General features: G+C 39.2%; 1 protein-coding gene across 1 annotated transcript in view; it reads right to left on the minus strand.

Moving 5' to 3' along the window:
- The window catches only part of OBSCN (obscurin, cytoskeletal calmodulin and titin-interacting RhoGEF), a 2,124,484-nt gene that overhangs the window by 704,855 nt on the left and 1,401,278 nt on the right, over positions 1-18,351 (minus strand). The window contains exon 102 of the mRNA XM_078665296.1: positions 14,531-14,612. Coding sequence (XP_078521422.1) covers positions 14,531-14,612 — 82 coding nt within the window. The remainder of the gene's footprint in view (positions 1-14,530; positions 14,613-18,351) is intronic.

The following is an 18,351-nucleotide window of genomic DNA, read 5'->3' on the forward strand; positions in this document are numbered from 1 at the left end:
TGGATAAAGATATGGAACAATACAGCTGCTACTTTGACCCGTGAAATCATTTTGGATTGTATAAAATGTGATAGGGGACACCATATACCGTGGTTGAAAGCGGTAAAAGAGTGCCTTGTAAGTGTGGGGTTGGGCTCTCTGTTTACTTCACCTAACTTAATAAATCGCTCCCATAAGACCATCACTCTAAGGGCATTGTATGATTTGTACAGCGAAGAGCGTGAAAGAAAGAACCTGACTAAATGCACTGTTGTAAAATATTTGGCTTATTCTGAACCACATATCAAAAAACTTGGCCCACCATACAGATATTTACGTCTGCATCTCAGCAGATGGGTTAGGGGTTTACTGTTTCGTTTCCGAGATGGGAGTATAGTTAATCTACTGAACTTCCCTCTGGGATACAATAAATACCTTGATACCTTAAACTGTCCATGCAATCCTAACATGAAGCAAAATCTTATGCATTTCTTGTTCTTTTGTGGTTTTTACAAAAAGCTCACTGCACATTATCTAATGCCTTATTGTAGAAAAAATGGTTTGACTAATTTTAAATCAGCCTTGAGGTCTCTCCTAATATTGGGATCAGATGAAGTCATTTTTAGGGTGAGCAATTTTCTCAAAGCTGCTGTCAGATTAAGAACCACTCTTAACACTGAGGTATAATCATTGCACACTGCACTTTCTATTATGCATTTTAAAGAATTTTTTATCTGTTTGTTTTACCTTTGTGTAACAGTTTTTCATGTGTGTGTAGATATAACTATGATATTGTCCTAGCCATCCTTTTTAACTATGGTCGTTAAACTGTGATTTTAAATTGTGTTTTTTAAACTGTGTTCTCATTTTGGATTATGAAGGGACAAATTTTGTTTAGAAATGGAATTTGATTATGCTTGATTTGTTCTCTTATTTATTTTCCAGATGTCATTATTGAATTGAATGTTTTAATTGTTTTAATTGTATTTTGTCTGTGCTTTTATGGATGTTTTTATTCCGAATAAAGATCTTTTGACTTGACTTGTAAGCTTAAAGGGTTAGAAATTAACATAAAAAAAAACAAAATATATGGCACTAAGCCCGCACAAAAGTTTCAGGAAGAACCTAATGCTAAATGGTCATAAGTTAGATCATGAGCAGAACTTCACATATTTAGGCGTATTAATTGACTCTCTATTAGCATGGAAACCGCAGTTAGAAAAAACGAAAATAGTGTTTAAACAAAACTGCCTTCCAATTTTAAAAAGGCATAATAAATGCCTGAATAATGCAGTTACACCAGCTTTAGAGCTTTTTAGGTATAAGGTTCAATCGGCAGTACTGTATGGAGCAGAATTATGGGGACCAGTTTGTAGGAAAACTTTTGAAACCCTTGAGAATAAGTTCTTTAGGGGATTATTAAAAGTGCCCACTAACACCCCGCTGTTACCACTATTTCTGGATCTAAATATCAAACGTACTGACCAACATGCAATCTTGAGACCATTATTGCTGTGGGTCAGATTATGGACAACCCCCGAACTGAATGAATATAAAAAGGGGTTGAAAGAAGTTATGGATCTAGATAGTGGCAGCAAAATCTATTGGTTAAAGCACGTAAGATCCTGGCTGGTTAAACTAGGACTAGCCCATTATTGGAGCGAGCCGGAATCAATGAGTGTGGGTTCAAGAAAAATTGTCAAAATGTCTTTCTGGTCCTATATAAGCTATGATTCTGTATATATAAAAATCCATGGCCCCTTAACTGAATTTTTTTTAATGGTTAAAGATGCGGCACACTTTGAGCCATTTTTGGATGAAATACAGCCGCCACTAGCTAAAACCTTGTATATAAAATACAGGTATGAAACATTGAGAACTAAAGCTCTTGAGAAAAGTTGGGTGAAGATAAACAGTGATCTCTGCACTCTATGCACTAACAATGCAAGGGAAGATGTCTTACATATATTATTTTTTTGTCCGATTTATGCGAAGTCAAGGAAAAAGTGGATCGTGCCACTATGTCGCATTATTGGTTTGAACTCCTATAAAGAGGATGGTAGAATCTTAAAAACAGACACCAGTCAAGTAATTGTGTTTGGCATCAGTAGATTTCTTCTTGCTGTTAATTTTATTAGATTAAAAATGGGTCTCCATTTCTAATCATATTACTTCACGAAGTCCTTTTAAAATTAATACTATTATGATTGTTATATACGCCAGTATCAAAGGACGACCGAGTAATCAACCTCAGGGTTGAGTATACCAACCATTGTATTACTATTTTTTATCATCATACTGTAATTTTAAATTATCATGCCATGGTGGTTATAAATTTAATAGTTTTCTTAGCGTGTAAATATGTTGACTACTTTTAAATTTATATTTATTAAATGTGTGATGTTTTTCTGGACGAAATACCATGAATCAAATATGATGAAGTATACCGGGATGAACTGAATCGAATTGATAATGAAATGCAACTCTGAATAGACACCTCATATTCTACCTGTGTCTTGATTACTATAAAATTGTATTTTAATGAATTTTAATTGTATATCTTTTATGATGCTATTGCAACGAAATAAAGATTATTGAATTGAATTGAATTGACACAATGTAAATTGAATGTTATCATAACAAGTTTCCTTACATTTCCGTTCTTCTGCGATCGCAGCAACACGCGACGGGTAAGCTAGCTTTTAATAAACGCGAATTAGTGCAATAAACGTGCAGATATAATGTGGAAACCTAAAATGAGAGGTCACATTTTTTAAAAGGCTAATTGAAGCACTAGGCTACATATCTGTCCATGTTAAGTTAGAAATGCTTATGAATGCAGATTTTCATTTTCACTTCTTGTTGACATTGTAATGTGAATAAGTGTAGAGTTCAATGATAAAATGTGCTAAAGCAACATGATCTAATAGAAAAAAATTGTTTTAGACCTTCCTATAGAGACATTTCACATAGAATACAAGAGTGTATTATCTAATGTCGTAAAATCTTACTAAAATATCTCTTCATTAATAAGATTTGTAAGGCAGAATATGTGAGAAACAGATGATTTCATTTGTTGAATGACACACCAAAAGAGTGGGCGGGGCAGCGTCGGCCGACAGAAGCAGTGAGGGGGGGAACTTTGAACTGTTTTGTAGAACAAAAACCATTGTGAACCAAACCACAAACTTGTACAATGTTGTTAGTAATGTTACATGTAACACTTAATATTTTACGTCTTTGTTTCAAGAGATTTCCGTTCTCATGAAGAAATTGTGATTCGATTGGCCAAAATGACGGACAGCTGCAATATTTTGTTTTAGTTGTAGAGTTCGAAATGTTATATTAGTGCGTGTTCCTAGACTGGAGTAGAGCTTTTACTTCACACAGACACTCTGAAGCTCTGTGTTCCGAGCAGACTTCCCTGAGCTACTTGCTGAGCTATAAACTTAGACCCATTCATTTGCCTTGCCAGAATATATGCTATATTTCTGAGACTTCACTGAATTCCCTGAACTTCTCTTCATGAGAAGTGCTGTTTGAAGTGCTTAAAGCTTTAGGCTTTCACCTCTCAATCTGGAATTCTTTATGGGTTCTAAAAAATACCTTTCTCTAATTGTTTAGTTAGAATAAAATTTGCCTTCATGGAATGAGATTTTATACAATTGTTCTGTATTGTATTACTGATGAATTGACTACTTATTGATGACAAATAAAGAAAATGCTTACTAAAAGACCTTAATAAAACACTTTAAACTCGTACCAAGATTTCATCATTGACTCCCAATACTTGATATTTAATTGTAATGTGTAAATTGAATATTGATTTGCAGCTTCTGATTTATTCTCAATCCTACAGCAACAATCCATAGCCTTAGAGCCCAGTAAGAGCAGGGACTTTGTTTCCCTGTATGCTGAGACAGAAATCCTGAATCATAAACCAAATATTTATTACGATCCCATGCTCCACCAAAGCTGGTACCAGAGGACAGTAAACATAGTGCGAAAGAGGAGCTGCAAAATGTAAAAAGTGGCCAATGTAGGTAAAAGCCTTATCCTCATATGCCCAATGCCTGAGTTTGAAGATTGACGAAGTCCGTTTTTCTGAGGCGGTTGCAGGTCCTGAATCATAGGTGTGTGTATTAATAGGGGTATGAGTCACAATTGTATTGGCTATAGTAATTTATAATTTGTATAAGCATTGATGTCGAATTGAATTAATGAACTTGCAATTTGTTGATAGTCATCTGCTTTGTTGCAGAAAGTAAAGAGGTTATCAGACTAAGAAGTAGTCTGGGATCCCAGGATAGAAAATTATAAACAAAGGGCCTCATTTACAATAGGCCGTGCTGACAGAGCATCACTTTTAATGATGTCCGGTGGAGCAGGTCTCTCAATCATATCTACTAGGCCAGGCAAAGCCACCCAGTGTGGCTTTTCATGGTCTCATCGATATGGTGTAAGGCAATGCAGCGCAAGTCGCTGCGTTGCCTCACACTGCATCAGGGAGGCCAACCATGGGGGTTGGGGACGGTGTTCCCACGCAGTGCCCATGGATTTGAACACATTCTCAGCTTTATAACATAACGTAAATTTGTGAATGCGTCAAAACCGTGCACCTCCCCCATGGGTGGTGTAACTAGTAGAAATTACTTTATTTCTCCTCATTTGTTCTTCTATGAATGCTGCATTCTGCAGCACATTTAGAAAGAGAAAAACACCTCCATTGATTGTTGTTGTGCGGGAAGGCGCTTTCCTGCACAAAAACAATAACTTCAACAATGCAGACACCCTTGCACCATGATGAAAGGGTGCCTGTGTTGGCACAAGGCAGTCATTTGTGCACCAGTGCAGTGAAAGAGGACAGATTTAAGCAATATTTCATAGCTACGTGCATTATTGCACTTTTCTTTTGATGCAGCGCAGTGCAGCTAAGTGACATAATGTGCTGCCCTGCGTCAAAATCTTGTAAATGAGGCCCACAGAGTTGATTTTGATATTCTTGTCTGCTAATTAGTTGAAGTGCAGGTCATGAGACATCGTTGACTGCACAACTGAGATAGGGACCGTAACTAAAATTATTGTGATTGTATTAATATTGATTTGTGATGGTAAAACCTAATGTCCAAAGGTGACACTGCATTGATTAAGTGATTTCCCGCTGATCGAGATTTCCTTGGTGTGCGTAGAACTCTTCTCTTTTTATTGAAAAACTAGCAGCCCGTCCCGACGTTGTTCGGGTATGAATTGCTGCCGGCCAGTAGTATATTGTTTTGTAGGATTTCGTTTTGATAGCATTTCTTATCTGTGACAGGTCTGTGAAATGCTCCGATTCACAGTGCAGTGCTGATGCACTTAAGAGTGCGCGTTCAGTAGTGTGTGAACTCGAGTTTCCCTACTTTATTTTCCCTTGCAATATTATATAGCGCGAACTCGACAACATGGCATGAGCACAATTTACATTACAAAAGAACACATTCAATGGTGGTAGGCACGGGGAGACAAAGCGATTTGCCTGGAATCACAGGATATTGAGCTGATGCCGAGATTCGAACGTAGCTCCTCAGCTCTAAAGTTCGCAATTCTAGAACTTGTGGCGGGAGGTGTGTCTAAAAGTGTATGTCCGTGCTGGCCATCAATGAGAGAGATCTTTGCACTTTTCAAATGGGTGGTGAAAAAATATGAGTATGTTGCTGGAGATGTGGGCCGCCGTGCCACCAATGTACTTAATGGGGGAGGGATAATCACCCATTATTCCGCAACTTTCTTTCCGCATACCATCACTCCGCATACTTTCATTACGAAAGTACCATGGCTCCGCAATGCCATTATAACGCATGGCATTACATTTTATATGCTTTTACCACGCATACATTTACAACGAAATTCGTTGCAAATGCATGAATGGTAAAAGCATGCTTTTTTAAAAATGTTTGGATAAGGTAAGTATGGGTATAGGGGTATATGTTTTGGGGTACTGAGGTATATGTTTTGGGGTGTTTGGGTATTTTATCGGTTCAGATATAGTTTTGGGTTATGGGGTACAGGGGTAGTTTTAGGGTTTAGGGATAGGTATGGGTTTTGGGGTACAGGGGTATTTTTAGGGTTCAGGGCTAGGTTTGGGTTTTGGGGTATAGGGGTATTTTTAGGGTTCAGGGGTAGGTTTGGGTTTTGGGGTACAGGGGTATTTTAAGGGTTCAGGGATAGGTTTGGGTTTTGGGGTACAGGGGTATTTTTAGGGTTCAGGGCTAGGTTTGGGTTTTGGGGTACAGGGGTATTTTAGGGTTCAGGGGTAGGTTTAGGTTTTGGGGTACATGGGGTATTTTTAGCGTTCAGGGCTAGGTTTGGGTTTTGGGGTACAGGGGTATTTTTAGGGTTCAGGGGTAGGTTTGGTTTTTGGGGTACAGTGGTATTTTTAGGGTTCAGGGCTAGGTTTGGGTTTTGGGGTACAGGGGTATTTTTAGGGTTCAGGGGTAGGTTTGGGTTTTGAGGTACAGGGGTATTTATAGGGTTCAGGGCTAGGTTTTGGTTTTGGGGTACAGGGGTATTTTAGGGTTCAGGGGTAGGTTTGGGTTTTGGGGTACAGTGGTATTTTTAGGGTTCAGGGCTAGGTTTAGGTCTTGGGGTACAGGGGTATTTTTAGGGTTCAGGGGTAGGTTTGGGTTTTGAGGTACAGGGGTATTTATAGGGTTCAGGGCTAGGTTTGGGTTTTGGGTTACGGGGTATTTTTAGGGTTTAGGGATAGGTTTGGGTTTTGGGGTAGAGCGTATATGTATAGGGTTAAGATTGGTTAGTGTTTAAGGGTGTTGGGGTATTTTAAAGAGTATGGGTGGGTTATGATTATGCAGTGCAGGGGTATTTACAGGGAGCAGGGTGGTATTAGCACACGATATGAGACATGGCATGAAGGGCGGAACATACCACATGCCCCCAGCATTTGTCACGCCCCAGCACACGCCCACAGCACAACGCAGCCACGCCCACAAGGGACTACTTTGCTGGCACGGTTCATTTACCTTTTAAATGTATATGGTGGGCGTCTGCATAGCCTATGTCCTTCTGCTGCAACTGCCCATTCCAACGCTGTATTGGGTGTTGTGATTGGTGCTGTGGTTCCTGAGAAAACCCGCCTCAAAGGTTTGGGCTCTCTCTTTATTATATTAGTACTAGCAGCCCGTCCCTGCGTTGTCCGGGTATGAATTGCTGCCGGCCAGTAGTATATTGTTTTGTAGGATTTCGTTTTGATAGCATTTCTTATCTGTGACAGGCCTTTGAAACGCTCCGATTCACAGTGCACTGCTGATGCACTTAAGAGTGCGCGTTCAGTAGTGTGTGAACTTGAGTTTCCCTACTTTATTTTTCTTTGCAATATTATATTGCGCGAACTCGACAACATGGCATGAGCACAATTTACATTACAGAAGAACACATTCATTTGTGGTAGGCACGGGGAGACAAAGCGATTTGCTTGGAATCACAGGATGTTGAGCTGATGCCGAGATTCGAACATAGCTCCCCAGCTCTAAAGTTCGCAATTCTAGAACTTGTGGCGGGAGGTGTGTCTAAAAGTGTATGTCGGTGCTGGCCATCAATGAGAGAGACCTGTGCATTTTTAAAATGGGTGATGAAAAAATATGAGTATGTTGCCGGAGATCTGGGCTGCCGTGCCACCAATGTACTTACCGGGGGAGGGTAAACACCCATTATTCCGCAACTTTCTTTCCACATACCATCACTCAGCATACTTTCATTACGAAAGTACCATGACGCCGCAATGCCATTATAATGCATGGGATTACATTTTATATGCTTTTACCACGCATACATTTACAACGAAATTCGTTGTAAATGCATGAATTGTAAAAGCATGTTTTTTTTTAATGGTTGGATAAGATAAGTATGTGTATAGGGGTATATGTTTTGGGGTACTGAGGTATATGTTTTGGGGTGTTTGGGTATTTTAAGGGTTCAGATATAGTTTTGGGTTATGGGGTACAGGGGTAGTTTCAGGGTTTAGGGATAGGTATGGGTTTTGGGGTACAGGGGTATTTTTAGGGTTCATGGCTAGGTTTGGGTTTTGGGGTATAGGGGTATTTTTAGTGTTCAAGGGTAGGTTTGGGTTTTGGGGTATAGGGGTATTTTTAGGGTTCAGGGGTAGGTTTGGGTTTTGGGGTACAGGGGTATTTTAAGGGTCCAGGGCTAGGTTTGGGTTTTGGGGTACAGGGGTAATTTTAGGGTTCAGGGCTAGGTTTGGGTTTTGGGGTACAGGGGTATTTTATGGTTCAGGGGTAGGTTTGGGTTTTGGGTACAGGGTTATTTTTAGGGTTCAGGGCTAGGTTTGGGTTTTGGGGTACAGGGTTATTTTTGGGGTTCAGGGCTAGGTTTGGGTTTTGGGGTACAGGGGTATTTTTAGGGTTCAGGGCCAGGTTTGGGTTTTGGGTCACAGGGGTATTTTAAGGGTTCAGGGCTAGGTTTGGGTTTTGGGGCAGGGGGGTATTTTAAGGGTTCAGGGCAAGGTTTGGGTTTTGGGGTACAGTCGTATTTTTAGGGTTCAGGGCTAGGTTTTGGTTTTGGGGTGCAGGGGTATTTTTAGGGTTCAGGGGTAGGTTTGGGTTTTGAGGTACAGGGGTATTTATAGGGTTCAGGGCTAGGTTTGGGTATTGGGGTACAGGGGTATTTTTAGGGATAGGTTTGGGTTTTGGGGTACAGGGGTATTTTAAGGGTTCAGGGCTAGGTTTGGGTTTTGGGGTACAGGGGTATTTTATGGTTCAGGGGTATGTTTGGGTTTTGGGGTACAGGGGTATTTTTAGGGTTTAGGGATAGGTTTGGGTTTTGGGGTACAGGGTATATTTATAGGGTTAAGATAGGTTAGTGTTTAAGGGTGTTGGGGTATTTTAAGGAGTAAGGTTGGGTTATTATTGTGGGGTGCAAGTGTATTTAAAGGGAGCAGGGTGGGATTAGCACACGATATGAGACATGGCATGAAGGGCGGAACGTACCACACGCCCCCAGCACATGCCCACAGCACAACGCAGACACGCCCACAAGGGACTACTTTGCTGGCACGGTTCTTTTACCTTTTAAATGTATATGGTGGGCGTCTGCATAGCCTATGTCCTTCTGCTGCAACTGCCCTTTCCAACACTGTATTGGGTGTTGTGATTGGTGCTGTGGTTCCTGAGATTACCCGCCTCAAAGGATTGGGCTCTCTCTTTATTATATTAGTATGGATGGATGTCAAAAGGTATAAAAACTTGATAATTTCGATTGCTGAATTGTTGCTGTTGCTGTTGATTTATTTACATAAGGCAGATTAAGACAATTTTAAGTCACATAGAATAGTAGAATTTAACCTTTGTGTGTTCAAAGAAATTGTAAAGGAGGGTGAGTTGCTGCAAGGAGGAGGCTGCTACATCATATTGTGCCTCGCTGGTATTGGTCAGTTGGTGTGAAACACTGCACTGAGATTGATTGAAGCTGTGTGAAGAGTCGCTCTGCTATTTGGTTATTGTTTTACAAAGCAGTGCTAAGATTGGGAGAAGGGCTTATTGAAATCTGCAGTATACGGAACAGAGACAGAACATTGAAGGTTATATTTTGTGCTTTTTCATCTTTGAATAATAATTTAAAATTATGAGATTTTTCACAGCTATTGAAGACATAATGAGAGTTGATGTGACTATTGCTGTTCGGGAAGGTGAAGAGTCACCTCCAGTGGGGACACCTGCTTACTACATGATGATTAAGGAAGGTTTACACCTTCGCCAATCGTGCAAGATCACTGAGAAAGAGGATTCATTGAACTTTCCTATATTGGGTACCTTCAATTAGAGAATTATTGACAAATTAAGAGATACTTTGTGATGTGAAGCCACTTTTTGCGCCTATTGAAATTGAAGCTTTAAACACTTGGGCAAAAGATGATTTGCACAGAGAGGAAGAGGAATACCAAAGACAAACAAAGCAAGCTGTGAAAAGTTTTGCAGATACTGTATGGGATGAAAAGTAACAGAAGGTGGAGAAAAGGGGTAGTGGAAGGAACTAGATTGTATTCAGCTACTACAAGTGAGAGACCTGAAAAACCTGAGATACCCAAAAGGGCTAAAGCCAAAGGGAAAAAAATAAACTAAAGAAGAAACAAAATCTGACACTGATACTTATTTTGGAGATTATATTTTTGACAATTTATTGGCAACATGTCTGCCACCTTATGTGGGTCCTGTGACTGATACTGAAAGACTGACAATTAGAGATGTGAGAGTGGCTACAGCCCCCGTTGACACAAATGCATCTCAAATTTATAGCTCATTTCCAATGACCCAACCGGTTGTATCACAACCTGTAAAAACACCGCCTGTTGTGAGACAGCCTGTTACATAACCAGTCATAACAAATAACATACCAGATCAAGTAGGGACTGTTCAGGCGGTAATGCCTACAGGTGTTGCTACTTCAATGATAACTGCATCAGCACCAGCTACTGGGGTGATTACAGCACAGCCAGTAGAAATGTGGATGCCAAATTCCCCAATTAATATTGAGCAGCAGCTCAAGGAACTGAAGAAAGAGTACCAGTGACAGGATTTAATCCAACTTCACAGAATTCACAAATTGTGGTCTGACCAGCCCCGCGAACTATTCAATCACTAAGAGAAGGACAGAGATTAGTCTTTACAACACAAACAACTAGGGGTGTGACAAACTTGTTTGAGGGTGGGATTTTTCTCCCATGGTTTGAGGAAGCTGCTAGAGGTAGAACCAAGATGGGTGCGGGGGATTCAGATGTTAGTCAGAATGTGGAAAGAGAGAGACCATTAAATGTTCCGAAATTAAAAACAGAATTAGAGGAAATAATGAGAAGATGTTTGGATCTGGACTACATCAACAAGTGCCACATTACAGACAAGATTTAGAGTGCAGATAGATGATGAATGGATTGAAATCATGCATTCTTCAGGAATTCCATCGCACATTGTTGAATTATTTTAAAAAAAAAATCATAAATGGAATGAATTTTAAAAATTTGAAAATAAATGGGCAAAGAAACATGAACAGAAAAAGGGTCAGGCAGAAACAGCTGAGGCTAAGCGAAAGCTACCTTGGCGTTCTCGGGATTATGAAAGTACTTCAGTTTTTCCATTGAGATATACCAGTTGGATGGCACGCACAGTTCCGAGAAATTTTCCAATAACAATGCAATGGTATACACAAGTGGAAGGGTTTGTTAAGAATTCAAAAATGCTGTGGATTGATTTGAACACCTTCTTTGACATTGTTGTGAGAGTGTTCTTGATTCCAATTTATGAAGAAAGTTTCTGTTCTCATTTGTGTTTTGAGAGATAGTTTTAGCATGGTGCAGTCTCTCACAATGGTATATGGAGAGTCCCTCAATTTTTTATCAGTGATTGAAGAAGAATCTGGAGACACTGCAAATTGTGTGTGCTTCAGTACATAGACAACCTACTTGTGACAACAGAGACAAAAGAAGCGTGTAAACAAGATACATCTGGCTGAAAATGGGCATAAAGTGTCCCTGAGTAAATTACAATACTGGCAAAAAGAAGTCCAATATCTGGGACATATCATTGAAAAGGCAACAAGAAAAGTGTCACACGAGAGAATGGAGGCAATTTTAAAAATGGGTCCTCCTAAAATGCCGAAAGAGATCAGAATATTTTTGGGAATGGTAAGCTACTGTAGACAGTGGATACCAAACTTTTCTATGGTGGCAAAGCCTTCATTAAAGCTGACACAGAGAGATGTGCCTGATCCACTTCCATGGGACAACAAATGCATGAAAGCTTTCCTAGAGCTGAGAGAAAGTCTCTGTCATGCCCGACACTAGGCCTGCTGGATTATACTAAGAGATTGCATTTGTTTTGCAGTGAGAGGGGGAGCTGCACTCTCTCAGTGCTCACACAAATGTACAGTGAAGCAAGAATGCCAGTTGCATATTTCTCAATCAACCTTCACCCTGTAGCTGCAGGGCTGCCTGGTTGTCTGAAAAGCTTCAGGCTTGAGAGGTGTAAAAGCATAGTGATGGGGCATCCATTAATTGATATAGCTCCCCATTCAGTGGTAATCTTGCTTACAAGTACTAAAAACTAATGTATTACCAACTTGAGATTGACTAGATATGAACAACAAAATCTAGCTTCTGAAAACGTACAATTGAAAAGGTGCCAGATTTTGAATACCTTCTTCCTGAAAACTCGGATAAATTTGAACATGAGTGTTTAGATGTCACATAATTAGGCACCAAGCCAAGATCTGACATGAAGGATAAGCCTTTAATAAGTCCGAATTATGTACTGTTTACAGATGGCTCATTCTTGAGAAGAAATTATGGCTTCCTGAGAGTAACTTATACTGTCTGCTGCACAATCCAGGATATTGTTGAAACCTGTTGGGTTCAAAGTACAAACGCACAGCTTGCAAAATAGATTTCCCTTGCCAGAGCACGCCAACTAACAGCCAAAATGAGAGTGACTATAGTTACAGATAGTCAGTATAACTTTAGTGTTGTCCATGACTTCGGGCAGTTACGGTCACAAAGAGGATTCATGACATCATCCGGTTTACCAAACGCAATGGTGACCATGCTAAAAAGTTGTTGGATGCATTACAACTCCCCACTGAAATTGCTGTAGTTAAGTGCACAGCTCAACGAAGTGACAATGGCTATATCACCGTTGGGAATAGATACGCTAACGAAGTCGCATGTTATTGTGCCGTAGTGGCCTGCACAGTTAACGGAACATTCCCAGGTCTCATGAGGACTCTAACTTTGCAATGTTGATGTCTTTAGCTGAAACATGGGAAGAACTTAAGAGTGTGCAGGAAAATATCACTGAGCAGCACAGCAGGGTTGGATCAGAGCAGGATGTGGAAAGAATGCAAATGACATTTGGATTTCTGCAGATGGAAGACCAGTGTTACTGGACAGTTTGTTACCACACACTGCACATTACTTCCATGGTCCTAATCATTTAGGCAGGGATGCTATGGTTAGGACATTTAGGCAGAACTGCTTTCATACCAGATTCTTGATGCTTTCTGCGGATCTATGTCACCGTTGCATACCGTGCCAACAGATGAAAGTAGGCAAACGAAAACAGGTTACACTGAGTCACATTGGAAGAATGAGCAGTCCTTGTTCAACAGGATGCAAATGGATTATATCGAGATGCTTGTTTATAATGGGCTGAGATATCTCCTGGATATAGTGCGCATGTTTCCCCAGTGGGTGGAAGCCTACCCAAACACAGAGAAATGACAGTCTATCTGTGGCTAAACTGTTGCTGAGAGAGCTAGTCCCATAGTACGGAATGCCAGTTTCTCTGGAGTCAGATCAAGGAACTCATTTAAATAATGAGATTCTCAAGATGTTGTGTGCAGCATTGCAGGTGGAGCAGAAGTTGCATTGTAGCTATCGGCCACAAGCTTCTGGAATTGTAGAGCAGTTGAACAGGACCATAAAGTTTCGATTGGCAAAAAGTCTGTGCATCTACTTCAATGAAATGGCCTGATGTTTTGCCTTTGGTGTTGATGAATCTTCAAAGTACACCTGACAGGAAGATCGGCTTATCCACACATGAAGTTTTGATGTGAAGAGCAATGACACTGCCTGCTGCACCCACAAATGTATTTGTAAACCTAGCAAATAATATGATACTCAACTACTGCAAAGGATTGGCTGGTCCGCTGTGTTCTGTTTCTTGACAGGTTGAAGCTGTCACTGTAAAACCACATCAATAGCAGTGCCACGATTTGAACACAGGAGGCTGGGTACTCATAAATGAAGCATGTGAGAAATTCTTGGCTGCAGCCAAGGTGGAAATGCCCTGACTGAGTAAGTGTGTGTGTGTGTATTTTACTGCTAAATTTCAACAGATCAGCAGGCTTAAACCATCTGCCAAGAAAGACGGCGCCCATTCCCACAAATTACTACAGAATGCCCCCTACCATGACAATCAACACTAGCTTTCCAAAAGATAAAAAAACCAATTATTCCCTTCGTTTCTGCTACAAGTATAAATGATGTGTGCATACTGCTGACAATCTTTTAAATGTATTTATATATTGTTTACGTATTCTGTCACGCTGGCTGTATCATTGTTCCTTCATACCCAGTTTCTAAATGTTTAGGCTATATCCTAGACTTTCCAATTGCTATCTTGTTCTTAGTCACCCTGATAACTAAAGGTGATGCTCATGGAAGATGAAATGTTGTATACATAAATATGGACAAAAATCTGGTTATTTCCCAGATAATATTTGTATACCAATACTGCTGGCTTTGTGCCTGCTGGCAGTTTCTCCTTCAGAATTCTGTCAGAATATTTTAATAAAATTAGGCATGAAATAATGCATAGCGTAACCTATTTACCATTGAATCATATTAGATTTAATATACTTGAGGCTAATTTTGCGTAGAAATAGCATTTGCATTTCTCTAAGAAAGAATATTATGGGGTCACAAGTAGTTCGGAATGGTAACACTGATAAAGTTTTATTATAAAGTTAAAAGCAATTCTTTGTGCATGCTTACCTTCCAATTTCCTCTTTAACGTCATAGAAGGAATGTACCTTTCTCCTATGTCTTTCCTTCTTTGCAGCCAAGGTTTCCTTCTCTGTCAGTTAGACAAACAATAAGTCAATTACACAATTATTAGCACTGGGAATCAGTAATTTTTCAACAAGGCAATGACTGGTTTGTACTTTATTGTGTTGTACCCAACCCTAAATAATCGCACTTTCAAAAAGCATAGCCTGTTTTTAAATGCTTTTGGCTATAAACTCTGCTTTTAAGGTATTATGCATAATTTTGTAGTTGGCAGACAAACACATATGTTAAATTAAATCAAATCCCTTCTTTGCTACTAATTTTACACGCAACTGTGAACCTTTTGAATATACAAGTAAATATCCCCTGGATCTCCCAATGAGTCACATATATAAAGACAGTGAATGATACCCTCAGGCATGACACATACACGAGGGGTAGAACATGCCTTGCGAGCATTTTATGGCAAAAGTAGAAACACTATCACTCAAGAGTCTTTTAAAAGACAACCCATCACTATATGTCTTTTTAGATGGATGTAATATTTCAGGGGATCCAACACAATCGTGTGTCCTACCAAAAATATCAAAAAAGGATACTTGGCAGCTTGATATTAGTCAGGACCACAGACAACCTCAAACATGGTGACATGCATCTCATTCCTTGGTCGCAATATAGAGTAAAGTGGATCAGAATTGAGGAATGCCTAATTAATCTTTCAATTTAAAGAGTTTCTGTTGGCTCTGAGATCTCAGCCATATGTGGCAAATTGAAATAATCCTTCGTATTTGTTGTATACAAAGACACATACAATTATTTTTGAGTAAAAACATTGCGATTCAAATTTCATTACTGGCATACAGGAAAAATTAACTGAAAAGAGTTATGAACTTAACTGGTTTCTGAATGGGCTACAAGTGTTCACAGTTTTTTAATTTTTTTCCCCTTCCTTTTCTTTGTATGAATAGTTTAGTGAGGGTGTATCTGTGGAATGGATTAAATCAAGATCATATAGAAGGATGCACTGGAGTAATGGTCATTCACTAGCATGGCTGTGGCCAGAGGATTTCAAAGGAATCTCAGCAAGTGTCCTATCCGAGTCATTAAAGGGGTGGGTAGGGTGTACGTATATTGTTCAGAATATATCTCATCACTCACAAATGTAGCTTTTTCAGGAGTTATTCAGATTCACACAACTGTGGTTCAAGGGGTTGCATGTTACTACCTCCAGGTAAACTACGTCTCAGCCTCTTCGCCAATTACAACTGCAGTAAAAATGTGTGCTTTAAATTTAAATTACCAATACCCTATCTGCACACAATTGACTTAATGTATACATGAACCCTCACATTAAACCCAACCCTAACTCTATCCCATTCACTATTTAATTTGCTTAAATTCCATTACATTTAATATTCCTAATCCTAGCCCTAATGACTAACTGTAACATTAAATTGCTTTAAATTACATTATATTAAATTATATAACTTATTCCTGACTCTAAACTAAATCCTGTATTAAAGTCTAATTAATTACCTGGACAAATTGCTTTTAATTACATTATTAATGTAACTCTAACCTAATTCTAATTATAGACAAAAGACCTAAATCAAATTAAATATGCAACTGTACCGTAACGTAAATCAAACTCTAAAGGTATTTATAACTTATTTATATTTTAATTACATTGAATAAACAGTAAATTAAATAATAAACATTAATATACTTATTATGCTAACCCTATTTAAACATTCGTTCTAATTAAATAAAGATATTCATTATGCTAACCCTAACTCTTAATGGTTGTAGGTGAGGCTTTTTCCATGGAACCTTGTAAGGATTTACTTTCATTCTGCAGCTTTGGCTGCCATAGCTCAGTGCTGCAAATCACTGTGTCCCATGCCTTGTGGCCACAGCCTGGTCTTGTTTATCAAAAACAGTCATAGAACTTAGAGCTTATTATTACCATTAAAAGAGCTCTGTTGTGCTTTGCCACATTTAATCAAAACTCAAATCTCCAGGTGGGTGTTTGCTGCCTACAGCCAATTCAACAATCAATTTGGAAGAAGTGGTGGAGTGTCACTCAATCTTCACCATATGATAGCCTGAATGTAAATCAATAGATACTGCTTAAATGGTGCCAACAAAGTTTGTAAAAAACTGAAAACCCCCGACCTCTTTGATATTGTTTTGGTCAACACTACAGAGAGCTGCCTGAGTAACTTGATGCTGATATGCTACTGCTCCTGTAAATGAATGCTAATTTCTGCAAATTTTCTTGCAAATCATACCTTAGGTCAACTAAATAGATAATATATGTACAAGTGGAGAATCTTTTGTGAGCATTTCCAGCCATAATGTAGCCCCTTATAATCAAACAGGTGCTTGCAGTGATGAAATGTAGAGTGCTGTTTTAACAGTGTTTTGGGATTTCTTTCACTGGAAATCCCCTAGTTGGTTCTAGTTGATCTAGATACAGAAGAAACATTCCACTCTGTATTGATAAAACATTTCACAAACGTGGGCTATACTAAGAAGCCTATCTCATGGCGGTCCTTAATCCATTATACCTGATTTGATACATCTCCTGAACTGTTAATAGATTTTGCTTCACACTCTTCACAAGCAAATTTCTATTAATGTGTTATGCATGTATCCATAAAGGCTGCCATGGTGGAATTCATTTTAGCAGTATTGTTTGTCCTAGCTGTATTACATACCCTCTTTAGCAGTATTTATTTACTGTATCTGAGAGCGCCATGACATTTAAGTATAGCTCGTCCACATTAAAAAAATCGAACTTTATAATTGCTTCCTCTTTTTTCCAGGGTTTGTGGGAGTGTGTTACAATACCCTCATCTGGAAATCTTGAAAGCTTAACTACTTTTCATATGATTGATGATCATTTATTTTTAGTTGTACTGTGGTCACCTGCAGCTGGTGTAGTGATTTTGGGCCTGGTTTATACTTTGGTGGGTGGCCTGCCATCTGTGAGGGTGGTGGAGGTCTTTCCTTTGCTATCCAGGCTGAACTTCCACCCACCAAGTTTAGAGTTCTCCACAAGCCCAGTGGAGAGCTCTTTGCCTTCTCTGGAGCGGCAGCCATGGTGTCTCCTGTGCAGAGACTGAAAGCTTGATGAATTGCAGAATGTTTCAGAGGCCCCTCACCAAACTTTATTTTCCCAAAACAAACTCCTAAATTGGGACTTTAGTTTTCAAAAACAAACAATAAATGACACTGAAACAGAGGGATTTTTATGTCAGGGTGTAGGGTCATTTTAAAAACATAAAATCCATCAAACTGTCTTCTCAAAGTAGAGCGGATTTTTTGACATATCTACACCCATGACCCCAAAACCGTTAGACCGTCACCAAAGGGTTTCAGACAGCAGAATCCCAGGATGCACCCAGTATGCCAAACTCTAGATCAATCCTTTAGTATCCCAATTTTAATTCAGCATTGTTTGCCCTGATAAAAAATATTGAAAAAATCTTTGAAAAAAGACAGATAGTAATTACATCAAACTACTCCTTGTACAATCTGTCTGTTGTGGTTTCATTGATACATTCATCACTTCTCAGCACTGTCCCTTCTATTTGTATATCAAGATAAAGTTATTTGTTGTTAATGTTTTTGTGCATTTTCAAGCTCATTAAACGTATTAATGTTATCACATTGTGTCTGTTGACTATAAAAATTCATACCATTAATTATTACTTTAAAGTTTCTTTTTCCCCACAAACAATAGTATCTAAACCTAACCCGCCCCTACACCTCTGTTTCTCTTTAAACTACTTGACTGTATC

This window comes from Lissotriton helveticus, chromosome 10 (genome assembly GCF_964261635.1).
Source record: "Lissotriton helveticus chromosome 10, aLisHel1.1, whole genome shotgun sequence".
Classification (NCBI taxonomy): domain Eukaryota; kingdom Metazoa; phylum Chordata; class Amphibia; order Caudata; family Salamandridae; genus Lissotriton; species Lissotriton helveticus.